Here is a 22293-nt window from a genome sequence, read left to right as displayed (position 1 = left end):
AAAAATTTGAAACCAATGATGTCATTTCTGTAAAGAACTTGAAGCCGTCTGTGGATGCAGTACAGCCTGTACTCATCCTTCATCAAAAACTCAATGGTAACATGCTGCTTCTCATTGGGATCAATTATTTCCTTGCAATAAAGAAGAACCAGTAGAAATAAAGGGTCGCTTCACTAATTGTGCATTTTGAACATCCTTCAGTCAGTTAGTAAAAAAGTTATGCACAATTTTGCCTTACCCTCAGTATAACCTCATGCACACGTGTGAGTGTATGTGAGTATAAGTGTGTGAGTGTATGTGAGTATGTGTGTGTGTGTGTATGTGAGTATAAGTGTGTGTGTGTGTGAGAGAGTGTGTGTGTGTGAGTATAAGTTTGTTTGTGTGTGTGTTTGTTTATGTGTGTGGCTTTCTGCAGTGTATCCACATTGAGTAGGATATACAGAATGCCATGATATATATAATTGTGTGTGTGTGTGTGTGTGTGTGTGTGTGTGTGTGTGTGCGTGCGTATGTAAACTCAAAGTAACTTACTGTAACCAATTTACTTGTATTGGAGAAAGTCTGAAGTGCTAAAGACATTAAGTGTAAACTAGTCAAAGATAGAAACCTTATTTCTATACACACACACACACACACACACGTGTTCGTACAGGTGTGTACAAGTGTGTGCAGGTGGGTGCAGGTGTACGTTTGTATTTAAAGAGCTGCAAATGCTGACAACATTATTGTGCAGAGTAATCCACTTGAAGTTTTAGTGACTCAAATAACAGCTTAAATTCTCACAAGAGGATAATTGCCATCATTCCAGTCGCTGCAGTTGAATTGTTGACATCTCCGTCATCATCATCATCATCGACATCATCATTGTTTCTGAGTAATTACACTCTTCACTAATTAAAGAATCATTTAGTTAATATTGTGACCATCATTATCCTCTCTTCCAAAGCTAGTACTAAAGCATTCAGTACTCTAGACTGGCCCTGTAATGAAGTACCTTGTCTTTCAGTTATAAATGTTCACTGAATGAAGTTAAGAGCTGTAGCTTATAATAATAATATATAGGCGCAATGGCCCAGTGGTTAGGGCAGCAGACTCGCGGTCATAGGATCGCGGTTTCGATTCCCAGACCGGGCGTTGTGAGTGTTTATTGAGCGAAAACACCTAAAGCTCCACAAGGCTCCGGCAGGGGATGGTGGCTAACCCTGCTGTACTCTTTCACCACAACTTTCTCTCACTCTTACTTCCTGTTATGCCTGTAATTCAAAGGGTCAGCCTTGTCACACTGTGTCACGCTGAATATCCCCGAGAACTACGTTAAGGGTACACGTGTCTGTGGAGTGCTCAGCCACTTGGACGTTAATTTCACAAGCAGGCTGTTCCGTTGATCGGATCAACTGGAACCCTCGACGTCGTAAGCGACGGAGTGCCAACAACAACAACAGTTTCTTATAAATGATGGAAGACGTATTAGTTCAAAATAGCATTTTGTAGTTAAGAGCTGTAGCTTATAAAAATAATATATAGTTTGTTATAAATGATGGAAGGCGTATTAGTTCAAAATAGCATTTTGTATATCTTACTTAACATGGTTATACTGTAAAAGGCAACAAAACAGGATATCCACATTAAGCAAAGTATATATAAAGCAATTTTTAACTAAAACTACTCTGTCACTCGTAATGAATTTTTACCCAGCTTGGCAGGATATTTGCAACACCAGTGAATTATCAATTTCTGTTTTTCTATATTAGCAGAGGTTAATTTTGTCTAAGCATGCATTTGATAATGGATACTTTCTACTGATGACGTGCAATGACGCAGAAATCCAGATCTAGCAATTCCACTGCTTCTGTCTGCTTTCGTCTGCTCTTGATACACCTTTTGTCTGCTACTGATACGCTTATGCCTTCAAGTGCTATTTATCTTTACAAGATGCTTTTTCAAGATGAATACTACAGTGTTGTGACTTTCTACAGTATGTCCATGTTAAGTAAGACATACAGATTGCTACTCTGAACCAATACTACTTTCTTCACTAACAATGAATTTTTACCCAATCTGCCAGCTATTTGCAACACCAGTGCTTTGTTAATCACTGTTTTTCTATATCAGTAAAGGCTAAATTTGTCTAAGCATACAGTTACTAACAGATCCTTGCTACTGATGATGCGCTCACAGACGTAGAAATCTAGATTTAGCAATTTCAGAGACTCTGGACATGTTTTGCTTGTTACTGATATATTTCTGTGCTATTTGACATAATACATCTATGCAAGATGTTTTCTTGAAGAAGATGCCACAGTTTTGTGGCTTTCTGCAGCATATCCACATTGAGTAAGATATACAGAGAGCCATGATATATAGTATAGTATCGTATCAGTACTTCAGCTGGTGATTTTTCAATTTTCTGCTAAAACATTGTTCAAATAACTACAACATCCTTAGATGTTAGACATGGGTACTAAAGCTAAAATTAAATAGATATTTGTTCATCTTGTCTACTGGAGATGTGAGTTCAAATCTCAAGGGTAGCCTTTGAGTTTTTCTGTCCAAAAGGATTTCCCAAACAAGTATTTACACATTGTTATTATTTATAGTTTTATAAAGGTGACAAGCTGGGAGAATCGTTAGCATGCCAGGTAAAATGCTTAGCAGTATTTTGTCTATCTTCATGTTCTGAATTCAAATGCCAGCGGGGTCGACTTCACTTTTTATCTTTTCGGGGTCAATAAAATAAGTATCAGTTGAACAATGGAGTCAATGTAATCGACTTACCCCTGCTCCCCACCAAATTCAAGCCTTGTACCTAAAGGATTATTTATATCTTTATAAAGGTGTTGAGCTGGCAGAACTGTTAGTGTGCTGAACAAATTGCTTAGCAGCATTTTGTATGTCTTTACATTCTGAGTTCAAATTTCACCGTGGTTGACTTTACCTTTCATCCTTTTAAGATCAATAAAATAAGTACCAGTTGTGCACTGGAGTCGATGCAATCAACTAGTCCCCTTCCCAAAAATTTCTGGTTTTGTGCCAAGAGTAGAAAGGATTATTTATAGCATTATGTGTACTTCAAGATCCATTATTCCAAAAAAGACATGTCTGTTACATTTTTTTTTCTGTTTCTTGTGCCCCTAGATCTCAGCCCACATGGCAAACCACTTATTTGCATCATTAATCTGCAGCACCGACCTTGTTCTCTTCATTGTATAACATATGAATAATAGACTTCAAAGTTTTAAAAAATATTACAATTTTCTCATCCAAGGAATTTTTCAAGTAATATTTACCAGCTTACATGAATAGCTGGTCATAGAGAAACTAATTCAGTGACAGCTACCTATAAAGATGTAGTCTTCACTGCTATACTAACACCACAATGGATTCAGTGCTACCTTCCTAACCTCGCCTAATAACAACATTACCCTGTTGTTTTTCTATGCTATGCAATGGATTCAAAGAAGACACTTTGGTAAATCCAGTTTTTCGATTAATGGAAGTACTGATTTTATTTTTCCTTTCTTCTACAAAGCATATTAAATGTATAATGGTTTAGCATTTTGTGATCAAAGTATATTTAATGTGCAATGGTTGGATAGTTTCTGTTCTAATGTGTATTTAACATGCAACACTTGATTGGTTTATGGAAAATGTATATTTAGTGTGCAATGCGTGAATGGTTTGTGTACAATGTATGTTTTAATATATAATGAAGTAAAATAACTATGAAGATAAAGTATTGGATTGCCAATTCATATGTACTAAGTTCCAATTCATTAATGAAGCTTTCCTTGTATTTTTGGGGTCAGTGTATTTAGTACAATGTTTAATATATAACTGTTTCAATTTTTAGTACAACGCCTGAAATTTTAGGGGAAGGGATCAACTACAGCGCTTGACTTTGGTACTTTATTTTTTTAAGTCCTGAAAGGATGAGAAGTAAAGTTGAGCTCAGTGACATTTGAACCCAGAATGTAAAGAGCCAGAATACATGCCACTAAGTCACATGCCTCTACTGTACTAGGGAGTGCTGAAAAGTTCCTGGCTTTGGATAAAAGAAAATACAGGAGGGCCAGTTAATTATGATGTTTTTCAACATATTCCCCTCTCAGATTCACACGCTTATTGCAACGGTTCTTCTGTTTTTCTACACCCTGTAAAAGAAGACGGAAGGTTGGGCCTCCAGCCAGGCTTTTTGTGATACCCTTAAAGCTTACACCACCCCTTGTATTTGAGCATTTGTGTGTATGTGTGAGTATGTTATTGTTTTTTCTTTTCTTTTTTGTTGTATACATGTGTATACATAACTATATGATATATATATGTGTCTGTTTTAGAAACTATGTACACCGATTACGAGAAGAGCAGGCCATTGCTAAGAGACCTACATTTCGGAGCTGCAATGTAGCACTACGAAACTCCACTGGTTCCAGTGAATTACTCCGGAGAGAGACAGGGTCTGTGAGTATATTCAGTTTATCATTTCATTAATGAGAATGGACAACAGGTTTGGCCAGAAACACTAGAACACAGACAGAAGTAAATATATCTTATCATGTATTTAGTTTCTTCTCTGCATGCTTTTAAGTTTCCCTTCTAATCATAGTTCAAAAAACTGAACACTTCTAATATGCTACAGTATAATTAGTTTCAGTTAATTACATGTTTTAATAGAAATGGCATATTTGATTATATTGAATGCTTTAAAGCTTATATATTTTTGTCTCGGGAACCTTCTGGATAATTGTGGCATTGGTGATTTTTCTATCACTGTTGTGCTATATCAGCAACAGCTGATTTTATTTTAGCATGCAATTGCTCCTGACGAGGCCCAAAGAGGCAGAAATTTGTGTTTAGCAAGGCTACCCTGTTTGTAAAGGTAGAAACTCCAGGTTGATGTGAAATATTTTGTATAATATATATAAATAAATAAATGGAGTTAAACGCAGGTGTTCTTCAAATTCTTTTACTTCGGACATATATTTCGAAGACAACACTGGTTACCCCTCCTCTTTCTATAGGCTACCTTTGACGTTATATCTTCTAATGGTTTTTTAAATAAACTTAATAGCGTTTCGTTCATCATTATACACATCCATTACATTATGTTAAAATGTCTTATTGACGAGTTTTATTTCTTCATTTCCCTGAAAAGAAGTTTACATTGTTTTACACCATTTTATTCTTTTGGAATAATACCAATGTTGTCTTCGAAACATATGTCGGAAGTAAAAGAATTTGAATAACACCTGTGTTTGACTCCATTTATTTATTAATATATATACATACACACATGCACACACACACACACATATATGTATACACATATATATATATACACACACACACACACAGATACAATGGGCTTCTTTCAGTTTCTGTATGCTAAATCCTATCACAAAGCTTTGGTCAGCATAGGGCTATAGTAGGAATACACATGCCCCAGGTGCCACACTATGGGACTGAACACAAACTCATACGGTTGGAATGCAAACGTTCTACCACACAGCCATGCCTGCACTTCAAAAGATTTTAATCAAATTTGGGTGGTAAACTTGATTTGTCACTTGGTCCTGCAGTGCCTTTATGAGAACTAATTCTAGTACAAGCACTGAGGGCCGGTCTCCAGTTTAACAATCACTTCCTTCTCCCTCTATGTCAGCTTCAGAGGCCCTTAACCTTTAATATTCAAATTCCTCTGGCAAATGCAATGTTTATTCATTCAAATCATTTTGAATTAATTATGCCTTATCTTGTGGCTTTGAGATTTCCATGGTATGACCGTTTAAGTTTAGAATGACATCGTAGGGTTAAAATGTGAGAGGCTGGATCTTGCAAGTTTGAACTGGCTTAATAAGGCCAATTTAAAAGCAAAAGGGTTAAAAACAAATGACCAAAGGGACCACTTTCCCTTATCTGGTGAAGCAGTATAAATGAACATTTAACATTTTTGTCAAGAAATTTATTTCAAACAATCCATTACATTTATATAGAAAATTTTTCTTCATTCTGTTTTGGAGTTGCTTTGATTGTCCAGTCAATTATTAATGCTATCTTCAAAAACTGACAGCAAATATATTAATTTTACTTAAATGCATTACAAAATGATTATGTAATTAAGTTAAAACAGAAAAATTAATTGATATTTAAATGCAATTATTTACATTTTGTAATAGGCTTTGAATTGAAAACATGAAACATGTTTTTAATTATTTATTTAAACAGTAAAACTGAAAAATTATGTTGTGTCTGGGGAGGGTCATATTATCTGACTTATTATCTGACACACTCACAGGTTCGATTTCCACTCCTTTATTATTTGTATTTTTTCTTCCAAAATTTTCGTTGCCTTTTGCAACCTTGTCAATGGATGTTGATTCTGTCCATTATTCGAGCTCCAATAATGGACAAAAGTTGCGAAAGCAAAGAAAACTTTGGAAGAAAAAATATAAATGAGTGGAAATCGAACCAGTGAGTGTGTTAAGTAATAAGGCATTAAGACAGCATGACTCTCCCCAGACACAACATAATTTGCTTCAACAAACGAATTCCCATAAAGAATCTTGCAAACCAGATACAAAAATGAAACTTGATAATTTAGATATGTACATAAATAGAACCAAGGGAGACAACACCGAAAAGATTGGAGTTGTCTCCCTTCGTATGGTACGGTGTACGTATACACATACATAAATATACAATAGTATACATTATAAGACTGATAGCCCAGAGTGGTAAGGCAGTGGATTGGCAGAATTAGTAGAATTGCAGACTAAAATCTTTACAGTTGTAAGTAATACTCATATACATTATTTATATTCTAAATTGACAACTTTGATGAGTATTTTCTATCCTTTCATCGTTCCAGTGACAATAAAATATATACTAAACGAGTACTGGAATTGATTAAATCAACTAAGCACCTCTCTTAAAATGTTTGGCCCCCACCTCAATGTCATAAATAATAATGTTAGGAGTGGCTGTGTGGTAAGTAGCTTACTTACCAACCACATGGTTCCGGGTTCAGTCCCACTGCGTGGCACTTTGGGCAGGTGTCTTCTACTATAGCCTTGGACCGACCAAAGCCTTGTGAGTGGATTTGGTAGACAGAAACTGAAATAAGACCGTCGTATATATGTATATGTATATACCAACATGAACTTCTAACTTGTTGTCTGCTGAGGTCTCTGGGTGAGACTTGGAACCAACTTGTACAAATGTAAAGCAAAAGTCAAACATCATCATCATCATCATCGTTTAACGTCCGCTTTCCATGCTAGCATGGGTTGGACGTGCAATAATAATAATGATAATGATAATAATAATAATAATAATAATAATAATAATAATAATAATAATAATAATAGATGAAGCACTGACCTCTTATGCTGTAGAGCAGCATTCTCTCTCTCTCTCTCTCTCTCTCTCTCTCTTGATGCACTTTACTCTGATTGTACAAATTATAGTCAAAGTATGTGTAACTGGGCTTCGTATATTTGTACCCCAGCATCACTTTGATGGCATATGCTACCCTCTCACTCAATAATAATAATGATAATTACTACTACTACTACTACTACTACTACTATTTCAATTTCTTTCTTTTTATTCTTAGAGTGCTTCGCCGAGCAAAGTTGAAGATGAAAGGAATTCTGGGAATGGTAATTCTATCCAGAACTCCCCAAAACAAACTGCCAGCACTGACAACCCAATGTATCTAATAACGCCACAATTGCCGCAAGCAGATGACAAGACAGCTTCCGTACAGTCTCCAGCATCGTCGATTAAGTATATCGATGAAGATGACACATCAAAGAAGGTAATCCATTGCAGTGGAAATTCATGAGCTGCATTAACTGTTCACTTTTTCGGTATATTCCATCTCAAAGAAAGGAGATGTTATCAGATGTTTTAAGTTTCTATATGAAAGATCTACACCTTTTCTCTTTGAGTATATATATACAAAATAATGTTTTGGTTATATTTTCAATATCAGCTTTTTATATGCACACGCACACACACACACACACATATATATATATACATACAAATATCTAGAGATATTGCAATTGCTATCAAATCATAAACATTTTCATATTGAATTTTGATATTCAATAATATTGTCTTACTTGATCTACTTATCCAGAATATGTACACAATATATATTCTTTATGTGTATATATATACATATATATATATATACAAACACACACACACACACATACATACATATACCTACACACATATATATATATATATATATATGTATGTGTATGTGTGTGTGTGTGTGTGTGTGTGTGTGTATTCACATATATATATATATACATACACATACATATATATGTATTCAGGCATATATATATGTGTATGTATCCACACATATATATACACACACATATATATATATATACATAAAAGATGTGTGTGGGTAGTACTTTACAGCTGTTTCTGGAATAGGTAGACATGAGGTATAGATTTGTGCATATTGTGTGTAGCACAAGATTCCATGAAACTATCCCATTCCTGTTCATATATATATATATATATATATATATATATAAATATATATATATTTATATATATATATAAAATACAAATGATATGTGAACATATGCATATATACATACATATATGTACATACCTACATCTACATGTATATATAGATGCATATCCGGGTACAGGACGTCAAAAAAAAAACGTGGACAAAAAAGGAACGGGAACATAAACAAAGCACAAAAAATGAACTTTTTACAGACAACAGAATGAACACATGGGAAAACAAACGTTGAGGGCTGTTAGACCGAACTAGATGAGATACTGAACGCTGTGATGTGACGAACTCGAGCACAGAAAGATAGCAGTTACATATATATATATATATTGGAAGGTTTGGAGGTGATGTACAGGAATTATATTATAGAAAAAAATTAAGGTACTCAGAAATCTGGATGGTTGTACATTTACAGATTTTTATTAATGTCACATGCTTTATAAATGATATAAAGCGTTTTTCACCTAGTCTTGTAGGATTTTCAAATTTTTGAATATATATATATATATATATATATATACATATATACATAACATACATATTTATATATATACATACATATATATATATATATATATATATATATATATATATATACATAAATATACATATATACATATATTTATTTATATATATACATATACATATATATATATATATATATATATATATATATATATATATATATATATATTTATAGAGATGCTTATAATAGGACATCTAACCCGCTAGAAAGAGCAGCAAAAAACTCTATACCACAAAAATAGGGATAATTTCGAAAGAGGATGAAAAATAAAAACATATTTTAAATGAATAATATATATGTAGTCTATTGACTAATTTTTTATTCTCGCTGGACCACTGGTGGTAAATTAAATTTCTAAAATTTCTTTTGCTGCCCTATGATTAATAATGATATCATCATCATCATCGTTTAACGTCCGCTTTCCATGCTAGCATGGGTTGGACGATTTGACTGAGGACTGGTGAAACCGGATGGCAACACCAGGCTCCAGTCTGATTTGGCAGAGTTTCTACAGCTGGATGCCCTTCCTATATATACACACACACACACACACATATATATATATATAATTTAAATATAGGACAAAATCTTTATAAGAATTTATCATGTAGCTAGCATGAAAAACCTCATAAGGGAAAAATTTATTAATTCCCTATAAATATATTTATTTATATTAAAGGCATTACTATACATAAATGCCTCACACTAGGAAGGACTCTTAAAGTCAAAACTACCATAATAAACACACACACATATATATATATATATATATATATATATATATATATATATATTTATATAAGTAATATAAATAAGGATAAGATCGATATTTAAAATATTGATCTTATCAAGTGGTCAGCATGGGAATAAAAACCATCAAAGGTAATAATTATTTAAAATTATAATACAGGGTATCTAAGAGATACCGCCATGCTGAAAAATAGCAGTCAAATCCTGACTTTAAAACCACAATAAATGTCCACATAGCATAAGGAGCGAAGACGAAGACCAAATAAACCAGTAAAAATAACAAAGATAATTCCAGATCCTGGATTTCTGGCTTTGCATAAATAATGTTTTGCCTTCATCGGTGGAATATACTCAGAAATACATAAATACAAATATATGTATATAAACAGTATACTTACATATACGGACGTATACACACATATATATGCACGTATGTACACGACTAGCTTAAATAGCCCGCCTAAAAACTCCTCGTGCGAATACGGACAGAATATCAGCGCAGTAAATACACTGACAAAACTAATTTATATAAATAAAGATAAGATCGATATTTTAGGCGGGCTATTTAAGCTAGTCATGTACATACATGCATACATATGTGTGTATACATCCGTATATGTAAGTATACTGTTTATATACATATATTTGTATTTATGTATTTCTGAGTATATTCCACCGATGAAGGCAAAGCATTATTTATGCAAAGCCAGAAATCCAGGATCTGGAATTATCTTTGTTATTTTTACTGGTTTATTTGGTCTTCGTCTTCGCTCCTTATCCTATGTGGACATTTATTGTGGTTTTAAAGTCAGGATTTGACTGCTATTTTTCAGCGTGGCGGTATCTCTTAGATACCCTGTATTATAATTTTAAATAATTATATATATATATATATGTATATATATACGATGAGCTTCTTTCAGTTTCCGTCTACCAAATTCACTGACAAGGCTTTGGTTGGTCTGAGGCTATTGTAGAAGACACATGCCCATGTGGGATTTTCATGTAGCAACAGGGAAAATGGGACTTAAAACTTGCCACAACAAACAGTAACCATCATATATCCACATTGCCAAGTAATTTCTGCATTTCTGCATAGATATTGATGTTGTTCTTACATACTCATATTTTTTTCCCTGTTTCTTTTGTTTTTCTTGTATTTTTTTTTTTGTTAAATTTGTTCATGGCAAATTTTATTTATTTTATTTTAATTTAATTTAATTACTCTTCTGTGTCTAATTATTTGTTACCCAACAGGTTTGCTTCCTCAACCAGTTTTTATAGAAGCAATTATACATTCTTTCATTGATACCTCCCCTATTTTCAGTTAAGTCCAAGTGTGCTTTTATTTTTTTTTTTTTTTTTTTTTTTTTTTTTTACAAACCATCTCTTTGTTTTTAACCTGTTATGTTTTTTAAATTATTTCTATTATTTTTAATCATTTTTATTATTTTTAATTATTGAAAAACATTTCTTTAATCACATCTTTATTATGTTTCTTTTTTCTTTTTCATTTGTTTGGTAAGTGGGGGGGGGAGAAATTTTATTTCTGTATTATTTTATTTATTTCTTTTACTTTTATGTTTTATCTTTTACTTGTTCCAGTCATTAGACTGCGGCCATGCTGGAGCACCACCTTGAAGAATTTTTAGTCGAATGAATCGACTTCAGTACATATTTTTTTTCTTTTTAAGCCTGGCACTTATTCTATTGATCTCCTTTGCCAAACTGCTAAGTTACAGGGACATAAACACATCAACACTTGTTATCAAGCAGTAGTGGGGGACAAACACTAACGCAAAGACACGACAGGCTTCTTTCAGCCCAAGACACTTGCCCAAGGTGTCACGCAATGGGACTGAACTCTGTACCATGTAGCTGGGAAGCAAACTTCTAACTACACAGTTATACCTCTATGTATGTATACATACATATATACATATATATATATATATATATATTTGCAAAACAAATATGTATATATATATATATATATATATATATATATGTGACACTTATTCAGTAGCCATGATAAAACTCCGAGTTTCCGATGCCCAGGTGGTGTTCCGCTCCGACCATCTCTTCAGTTAACCTCCGGTGGCTGGATAACTGAAGAGATTGTCGGAGCGGAACACCGCCCGGGCATTGGAAACTCAGAGTTTTATCATGGCTACTGAATAAGTGTCACATATTTTTACAGATACATTCCTCTATTTGCATAATATCAAGGTCTCTTTCTTTCTTTTGTTGCCTCTCCTGCCAAATATATATATATATATATATATATATATATATATAAAAACAAAAGTAAATGAGTATATGCATATATACGTACAGGTATGTGCATACCGACATCCACCTGTATGTATAGGTACATATCTGGGTACAGGACATTGCAAACAAACGTAGACGAGAACACACGAGCCACATAGAGAACATTCTACTTCATCAGCTACCCACGTTTTAACACCGGCGTTTCGACGAGCTTCGGGCAGGACGCAACGTTAAAACGGCTCGTCCCATGGATCACAGATTAAATCTGTATACGCAAATTAAATCTAGTCATGGAGGAATGTAGTGGCGGACAAAAAACAAGACAGGAAAACAAACAGAAAAGGCTTTACGGCCAGACGAGAAAAATTATGTGTATGAACGCGATGAGGCACGGAACCGAGAGAGACAAAGTGCTGGCGTGTGTTACTTGGCGAAAGCCAAGGAAGGAAAGGATTATTGACCGGAAGCATGTGACCATGCCGGTGTAAAGGGAAGAGAGAGAGTGGTAGAGGGAGAAAGAGAGGGAGGAAGTAGAAGAATGGTGAGCAACGAGAGGAAAAAAGAAAAAGAGGAAATACGAGGGAGAAAAAAGAGATACGTAGTAGTAACAGAGGAAGAACAAGAGGGGTAAGGCGAGATACGTAGTAGTACAGAGGAAGAAAGGATGGGCTTCATTCAGTTTCTGTCAACCAAAATCCCTCACAGGTTTCTAGTTGGCCTGGGAATATAGTGGAAGACACTTGCCCAAGGTACTACACAGTGGGAGTGAACCCAGAACCATGTGGTTGGGAAGCAAGCTTCTTACCACACTGCCTGCGCATTTTTGTTAAAGATTTTTGCATGTGTTTGCTATTTAAAAAAAAATTTTTTTTTGCATCCTAACAAGGCATGATGTAAAATTTTCTGAGTAGGGTTAGGGTTATTAAACTATTTTCATTAAAAAAGTTGGCAAATATTTTCAAAAAGTCACTGATTACATTAAAAAGTCACCACACCAGAAATGAAAATATTGCAGGTAAATTTTACAAATACATATACATACATGTGTGTGTGTGTGTGTGTGTTGCCCACGGCATGTGTAAGGACTTTCGAGCGAAATCGTTGCCAGTGCCCCTGGACTGGCTCTTGTGCGGGTGGCACATAAAATACACCATTTTGAGCGTGGCCGTTGCCAGTACCGCTTGACTGGCCTTCATGCTAGTGGCACGTAAAAGCACCCACTACACTCTCAGAGTGGTTGGCGTTAGGAAAGGCATCCAGCTGTAGAAACTCTGCCAAATCAGATTGGAGCCTGGTGTAACCATCTGGTTTCACCAGTCCTCAGTCAAACCGTCCAACCCATGCTAGCATGGAAAGCGGACGTTAAACGACGACGATGATGATGATGAAGTTATATATAAGGATTGTCTAAAGGACAATTCAAACAAACGTTTTGCTAATAGCTTTTACAAATATAATTCCACTAAAAAATGGCCCAAGCTACTTCCATACAACCATTTCTGATGACTGTTAATTTACGTTTTCACACACACAAACACACATACATATGGAAAGATAAGCAGATGAAAGGCATAGTCGACCTCAGTGGAATTTGAACTCAGAATGTAAAGACAGACAAAAGGCTGCTAAGTATTTTGTGCGGTGTGCTAATGATTCTGCCAGATCACCACATTAAATAGTCCTTTCTATCAAAGGCCTTAAATTTGTGGGGAGAAGGTTAGTCAATTACATCGACACCTGTGTTTTACTGGTACTTAATTAATTGACCCCAAAAGGACAAAGGGCAAAGTCGGCCTCAACAGAATTTGAACTCAGCACGTGGAGACAGATGAAATACTGCTAAGCATTTTGCCCATCATGCTAACAATTCTGCCAGGTTTCCACCTTAATAATAATGATAATAATAATAATAATAATAATAATAATAATAATAATAATATAGATGTTTCCGATCTAGTTTGGATTCTTTGCCTTCAAATTTGATTGCAAAGAATTCAAATTTGATGGCAATCCTTTCTACTAAAGGCACAAGGCTTGAAATTTTGGAGGAGGTGACTAGTCGATTACATTGACCCCAGTGTTTCACTGGTACTTAATTTATCAACCCTGAAAGGATGAAAGACAAAGTCAACCTCAGCAGAATTTGAACTCAGAACGTAAGGATGGACAAAATGCTGCTAACGATTCTGCCAGCTCACCACCATATACTACATTGTATAACAATTAATAATAAAAGCCAGGCTATTGTGAAGGGTTAATGGCTTTAGGTGCTCTTGCAGTTGCAAGTAGACCCAACGTTGCTTAAAACCCTCCCAACCCCAGACTCAGTTTAACATCCAGGATTTGACAGCCAGGGTGAAAGAGGGAGGCATCAGCACTGGACTGGAATGGACTGGACTGGTACATTATTTATCAACCTAGAAGGGTTGAAAGGCAAAGCTGGTCTTGATAGGATTTGAACTCAGACTGACAGACAGCTGGAGCAAGTATCACAACAAATTCAATCGAACTCTCTGCCAATTGACTGTTGTTGGCACTCCGTCGCTTACAACATTGAGGGTTCCAGTTGATCTGATCAAGGGAACAGCCTGCTCGTGAAATTAACGTGCAAGTGGCTGAGCACTCCACTGACACGTGTACCCTTAACGTAGTTCTCGGGTTCATTCAGCGTGACACAGTGTGACAAGGCTGACCCTTTGAATTACAGGCACAGCAGAAACAGGAAGTAAGAGTGAGAGAAAGTTGTGGTGAAAGAGTACAGCAGGGTTCGCCACCATCCCCTGCCGGAGCCTCGTGGAGCTTTAGGTGTTTTCGCTCAATAAACACTCACAACGGCCGGTCTTAGAATCGAAACCGCGATCCTATGATCGCAAGTCTGCTGCCCTAACCACTGGGCCATTGCGCCTCCACTGCCAATTGACTACTAATGTTACAATCAACAAACCTTGATCTTAAATGGCCAAACTCTATTGACATTCCTAATTTATTACTTTGCTTCTACTAGTACTAATAATAATAATAATCCTTTCTACAAAAAAAGGTCTGAAATATTAGGGGACAGGACTAGTTGATTTCATTGATCCCAGTGTTACTTAATTTATAAATTTTGAAAAGTCGAAAGGTAAAGTCAACCTTGGTGGCATTTGAACCCAGAATGTAAAGACAGACGAAATGCCACTAAGCATTTTGCCCGGTGCAGTAACAATTCTGCCAGCTTGCTACCTTCACTGCTACTACTACTACTACTACTACTACTAGGACACCCTAGGCATAACACTAACATTAACTTCTAGCTTGTCTCTTGAGGTTTCTGAGGGAATAATTGAAAAATTTTTATTCTATTTTTACATTCTTGTATTCATTTCACATCTTTTATTTATTCATCCCTATTTTTCTTTTTTCCATTTTCCCCCCGCTTTATTTATATGAGATGTAAGAACAATTTTTTTTAATTAGATCTTTTATATAACTGGATCCCATTTCGAAAAGATATCAATTATTCTTGTCTAAAAAGAAATGCCAAATTTCTGACAGAATAAAATAATATAATGATCGATAATTCACTTTTTATGTATCTTAATATAACTAAATTTGTGGTGTTTAAAATCTATAAAGCATCCAGTTTAACCTCTCTTTATGTCAACATGAAGTGGAGGTGCGTGGCTTAGTGGTTAGGGTGTTGGACTCAAGATTGTAAGATTGTAGTTTCAATTCCTGGACCAGGCAACATGTTGTGTCCTTGAGCAAAACACTTCATTTCACATTGATCCAGTCCACTCAGCTGGCGAAAATGAATATTCCTGCAATGGACCAGTGTCCCATCCACGTGGGGAATTTATACACCAGGAAACCGGCCTTTATGAGTTGGCAGGACTCAATAAGGTAACCTTTGCCTTTTACCTTTTAACATGAAGTTGGCGAGATTCCAAAATTCATACTTATACATTAAGGTTTTGTAGAAGAGTTTTTCTTCCTTTTTCTTGTAAACACTTCATACTTCTAAGAGTACTTCAAGGTGGCTAGACACCTGGTTATCTGAACCAACTGACTTCAGTAGGTCTTGGATGCTAAACATACTGAAGTGATTTCTAGCTCCTTTCCCATTCCATGTCCATATAAGGACTTGTATGTGATATTTCAAAGTAGCATCAGTTATACATTGCTTCTAACTATGGAGTACTTATTCACAGGACTGAACTATTGCAGGGTCAATTGTTGCCGGAACCCATGAAAGTTCAGTCTTTCACACCCCCTCCCTGGACTAAGTGCAGTATTGAGATAAAATATTGACCTTTCAGATTATATTTCATAACATTTTGTAACTTATTTTTTAACATGTTGATTTTATTTCTGTTTTACTCTTATATTTCAGGGTTATGAAACTGATGAAGCTGAAGACGAAGGAGAAAGTGAATCAAAGCCTCTTCTAGCATCAGAAGTGGCAAATTCTAAGGATAACGACAGTAAAGAGAGCAACGTTGCACCTGTGCAGTTTGGAAACTCGTTAGCATTTGAGAATTTCCCCAATAATAATAATGCCAATACTACAGAAGAAAATGTCAATGAGGACCTAGCTGAGATGGCTTCTGAAGATGCTACAAGCCTAAACCAAATTCCAGTATCAAATGCCAATATTGCATCACCGGATATAGCCTGGTTAGAACAAGCAGTCGAAGACTCTACTCTGGGTTCAGTAACTGCTGGACTCACCCAGTCTGACTCAAGCCTATCTTCTAGTAATAAGTTCTACTCTTATGGCACTGGTCAGTTAGAGTATGTATCCCCTTATCAAGGGCCAAGTGGGGAGTATGCAAGTAGCAGTTCTATAAGCTCACCTTCTTCAGAAAAAGGTCCACATGTTCTCTATCAGCCTATTCTACCAGGAAAGACGAATGATGGGTCAAGCAGTGTTTCACCTGCTTTCAGAGACAACATTGATGATAACGTTCTCGATAACGAACAGGAGATCATAAATTTGCACCCGTCTCTGTTGGACAGTAACATCGACCAAACAATAGTGACTGACACCGAGATCTTCATTGACAATCTCGCAGACAATGAAGATTTGTGTACGGACAATAACAATCCGACAGATAACTTCAATGACCTGCCTTGTAATATGATTATCTCTTCTGAACAAGACAGCCGGAAAGAGAACTCAGACTCTTGTGTTGTAATGGATATTGAGGGTAACTACACACATCCAACGAACGACTTCATTAGCTGCAATGTTTCACCAGCAGCAAAAATTAACACCGAAAACCAACCCCAGATAGACACTGAAGACGAAAACCCTTGTGAACATACCACCTCTTCACTACCTCCTTCCCCAACTTCTTCCACAAGATCGACGCCCGGCATTATGGGAACTTTACCTCCTATGGCAACTGGAGAATCTGAAATGCTTTAATCTCACTTCATTTCCATGTTAATATCTTGTGAAGAGATTGACCAATAATCAATACGTTCTCATCTCCCCTCCTCTCTTATCTAACTTATGTGTGAGCATGTCTATGTGTGTGTGTGTATGTATGCGCGTGTGTTATACCTCTCTACAAAATGACTAGAATAATAAAACATAGGTTATGACATGTACATAAATGCATTGCTATAAACTTACAAGATTGTTAAGACACCCAGTATTTGGTAGCTTTCCAAACATAAGCACCACATTACCAAAATTATATGCATAAATTATTTAAAATTACAAATCATATATTGGAGAATAAAAGAATACATTATTTTAATTTTAGAAACTATTTCAGTATTCATACACATACATATATATATATATGTATATATATATATATATATATATATATATATATATATATATATATATATATATATGTATATATATATATATATATATATATGTGTGTGTGTGTGTGTATGTATATATATATGTATGTATATATATACATATATATATACATATATATATGTATATATATATATATATATATATATATATATATATATATATATATATATATATATATATACATATATATATATATATATATATATATATCTTTATATATGTATATATATATATATATATATATATAAATCAACAAAAGCAAATATCAGAACTGGACTTAAAAAACTATTGTGGCTAAAAAGAACACATTCATTTTGTCATTTCTTTAAATTATTCTATCATTCTTTAAAATTCCTCATTACCATACATATATGTGTGTTTATTTTTTTTTTTTTTTTTTTTTTTTTTTTGAGGAAAAACAAATTCAGCAAAATTTGTTTTCTTTTACACAAATATATATAATAACAACTCACTTGTTGTACCAACTGCTGGAGTGATGGATTAATCCTGTATTAACAGTATTTTGATGAGGGCAGAAAAGAGGATGTAAGAAAATATCCTTGATCTTGTGATAGTTTTATGAGAAGTCATGTTATATATGAATTATTACGTTTCAGAGGCCTGTACTTCAGCAGCTTTGAAGTTAGCCAATGAACAAAAGTGGACATGTCCGATGTTTGAAGAACTGGTGGGTGGAGTAATTTGTAAAATGGTCAGCGGTGAAGTTCTTTTGTTATTTGAATTCCAAGAGAATTTTGGTTGTAGCGAAAGCATTTGATCTCTTATACAGAACTCTGTATAACTTTTTCTTTTTATCATATTGACCTTTATTCGCTTTAAATCATTGTGATATTAATAATAATAATAATAACCATGCTGGAACATTACCATCATAAAAACAGAGATAAGTGTAGGGACATGAATTGGCGTTTAAATGGCAGTGAAATGGCTAAATGGGTAAAGGTTGCATTGCCAACCCTTGGGTTGCAGGTTCAAGTCCAAGGCAAAATGTATGGCACTGGATTTCATGGGGAGAATGACATCTTATTCTGTGTGCTAAAAGGGGCTGATTAAGAACCTGGAATTTCTAGGTTGCAGCTGTTAAATAGGAGATTCATCTTTCATGTTATTAGTTAAATGGGTTGCAGACTGGAGAATCAATTCCTGAGAAAATTTGAGATTCATATAATTTTTTTTAATTTTGAAAGTACATAAGGAAGATAAAAAGAAAGAAAACATTTTTATCTATCTTTAAAAATTTCATCTTTTTAAAAAAATAGTGTTTATGTTAATTCGCCGGTGAGGCATCACAGAAATAGCGCATGAATTAGTATTTATCATGTCTTTATTTTTAAGTCTCATAACACACTAAAACTGCATCATCACATTGTGTATATAATCAACTTGATTTTCAGTCCTGATAATACCAAGAAAAGGAGTTGAACTCCAGCTCTGTAATCTTATTAGAAACTCATCAATTTTATCACATTACAACAGTGGCAACACAGTGCACTATCAACTCAGTACTTTTGTATAGTTTAAATATGTGGGTGTGTGCGTATGCATATATATATATATATATATATATATATATATATATATATATATATATATATGTGTGTGTGTGTGTGTGCACCTATCATGGAAGAACTATAAAGACGATTTTCAGATAAGTAAGAGTGGGTGGTAAACCTTACAAATGTGATTAATCTACTAAAAAATAATTGTAGTTTAACCACTTCATTTACGTTCACACCTAGGTTAAAGTTTGTGTTTATACACACAAAATTTACCTTACATTCTTACTCTCATATATATGTGTGAGTGTGTGTGTCATTATTCGGTTTATTTCAAGATTTCTTGCCAATAGAGAAAGAATCGGTTTCTAACCTAGATCCAAGGTCCCTTCATTGGAATTTCAACATCAACAACAGGATATTTTTGTTTGTATGTACGAACGTACGTATATATGGATTGGTGAAAATTTGTGTTCAAAGAAAAAGGGGCTCAAGACATCAGATTATATCATAGAGTTTATACATTTTATAAGCTGATGCTTCCTCAATCTTTATTTTGAGTTTCCTGTTACGGATTATTCAAACTAGTAAAGAATATAAGTAGCGTGATAATATATAAGGAAAAATATTCATAAACACATTGAAATACGATTAGCCATCGAGATTTAATTGGTTCTCAAAAAAAAAAAATTTTTTTTTAAATGTGTCATACATCTAGCTGATTAATTGTAAAATGGAGAACACGAAAGATAATCATAAATTTTCATTCAAAAGCATCCGATATTTTCCTGATTCCATGGAAATATCACATATGTAAAACACACAGAAGTGAGGAAGATGGTTATTGTTAATGAAATGATAGCATTATCTATAAGTAAATTTTGTTTAATATACGACCAGCATTCAAATTATTGTGAATTTATTATTTGAGAAACAAACTATTTTAACCAGTTTCATTTGGATATTCCTCAAAACAAAATATCGATGAAAGTGTCTGTAAGAATTCACCAATTTCGTAATTATGGCCAAAATTGCAAAGGATTGTCAAAATATGTTATATACGCCTCCGAGAGATAATGATCACGTCATCTAGAAGAGCTAATGTATGAGGACATGGATTCCAGAAAAGAACAAACGGTTTGATAATTGTTACTTTTACGATCCTTAAAACTCCAGTTACATTTAAATAATGAGATGGTTATGCGTCTTTCTAAGTGACAGAATGTATACCAATTTTGCGAGAATCTTTTTAAAGGAACTTTCAGCAAGCTTTATGGAGTTTTTTGCTTCACTGTTGTTTGCAAGACAAACCTACACCTTAGATTCATAAACTGACACGTAGGGTTGTTAAAATTACATAGCAGAGAATAAGTTTCCGTGTTCGTATTGCATAGTTTTATTCTATTTGTACAGGCAGCGAAATTTTGGGTGCTAATGTAGCATAAACACTTTTTATGATATCGATATTCTACAGGAAAAGCTTATTTATAAAGTTTTGGAAAATCCTGTCAACATTGCAACACATATTCAAATTACATGGAGGATTGTACCATATAATACACAGTTTCTTATTTTTGCATTTTTTAATGTTAGTCTCTTATGTAAATACTGCATTACGTCTTTGAATTGATTGTCTTTAATATGTCATGGTAATAATGAGCAGGTAATTGAAAGGATCCCTCACCAAAGGATAAATTATACAAACGTTTACTAATATTAATTAAATGTCTAAAAATTATTGAGGCGTTGTTGAAATATGTATTAATATATAGCAATTTCTCATCAAGTTTACTATAAGAGCAATATTTACCACTATTTAAATTTATAGAAAATTAACGCTGCTTTAAACTGTAAATCTAACAATTTGAATATGCTAATGAACTCATTTATACCATCCATTGTGTGACCATTTATAAGTCCCAAAACGAATAGTCCATCATCACGATAAAGACCGAACTCTGCATAGCAGAATTTCTTCCAAAGTCCAAAATGGAGAACCCTTTCAATTTGCAAATCGCATTACTGTCTGTTGGTCATCTATTTGAAACAAAAAAACATTCAATTTTTCGTCAACACTACAACTGTATTAAAAATAACCATCTTGCTTTCTTCTGTGTTTTGTACATGTGATAGTTCAAACATGAAAATATCGCATGCTTTTGCATGTGAATACATAAATAGATCATGAGTTTTGTTTATAAAAATTAAATAGATGAATAACAATTAAGTAGTTGAAAATCATTTTCTAATCTTGTTCACTAAGCTTGATCGTATTTTGAGGTGTTTATGAATATTTTTTTTCCTTGTCATATTGGTCCCCATTTTCGTTTGAATAACTGGCAACGAGAAATTAAAGTAACGATTTAAGGAGTTTATCATTGTCGTCGTCATTGTTGTTGTTATTGTTGTTGCTATTTCGACTAATGCGATTGACTGTTAGTCTGGAGTTTCTCGGATTCCCGCCGGTTCATTGCACAGAATAAACTAGATCCAGCTTCTTCCAGTTTATTGTTTCTGATGAACCTATGGGACGTACAGGAATCTTCTGAGTAATAATCAACTTGCTCGACCGGAACAAATTATTATACTCTTATCTGCAGCTCGTTACTACTAGCGAGCGTGCGTTGGCTGTGCGTGCGCGTGTACGTGTGCATATATGTGTGTGTGCGTGCGTTTATAATGGAAATTACAGACTCTTATCCCCAACACCTGGAGTTTCCATCCAGTAGAACTGGACAATTCACATTCTTCAATCATCAAGACTCGGTACTGAGTACGCTTTCCACAGTTTGTTGCCACTTATGTAACGTATGAATACATATAACATATATGCAAGATATATATATATATATAT

The 22293-nt window shown here is 34.3% G+C and overlaps 1 protein-coding gene across 6 annotated transcripts in view; it reads left to right on the top strand.

Moving 5' to 3' along the window:
- Window positions 1-17848, top strand: part of LOC106874489 (uncharacterized) — a 408363-nt gene extending 390515 nt beyond the window's left edge. For all 6 annotated transcript variants that reach the window (XM_089360831.1, XM_014922234.3, XM_014922232.3 and 3 more), the window contains 3 exons: window positions 4335-4458; window positions 7613-7816; window positions 16471-17848. In XM_089360831.1, coding sequence (XP_089216957.1) covers window positions 4335-4458; window positions 7613-7816; window positions 16471-17508 — 1366 coding nt within the window. In that variant the 3' untranslated portion in view covers window positions 17509-17848. The remainder of the gene's footprint in view (window positions 1-4334; window positions 4459-7612; window positions 7817-16470) is intronic.
- Window positions 17849-22293: the final 4445 nt, after the last annotated feature.

Source organism: Octopus bimaculoides, chromosome 12 (genome assembly GCF_046866305.1).
Source record: "Octopus bimaculoides isolate indiv1 chromosome 12, ASM4686630v1, whole genome shotgun sequence".
Classification (NCBI taxonomy): domain Eukaryota; kingdom Metazoa; phylum Mollusca; class Cephalopoda; order Octopoda; family Octopodidae; genus Octopus; species Octopus bimaculoides.
The sequence above is the reverse complement of the archived record's forward strand: the minus strand, read 5'-3'. Positions and strand labels throughout refer to the sequence as shown.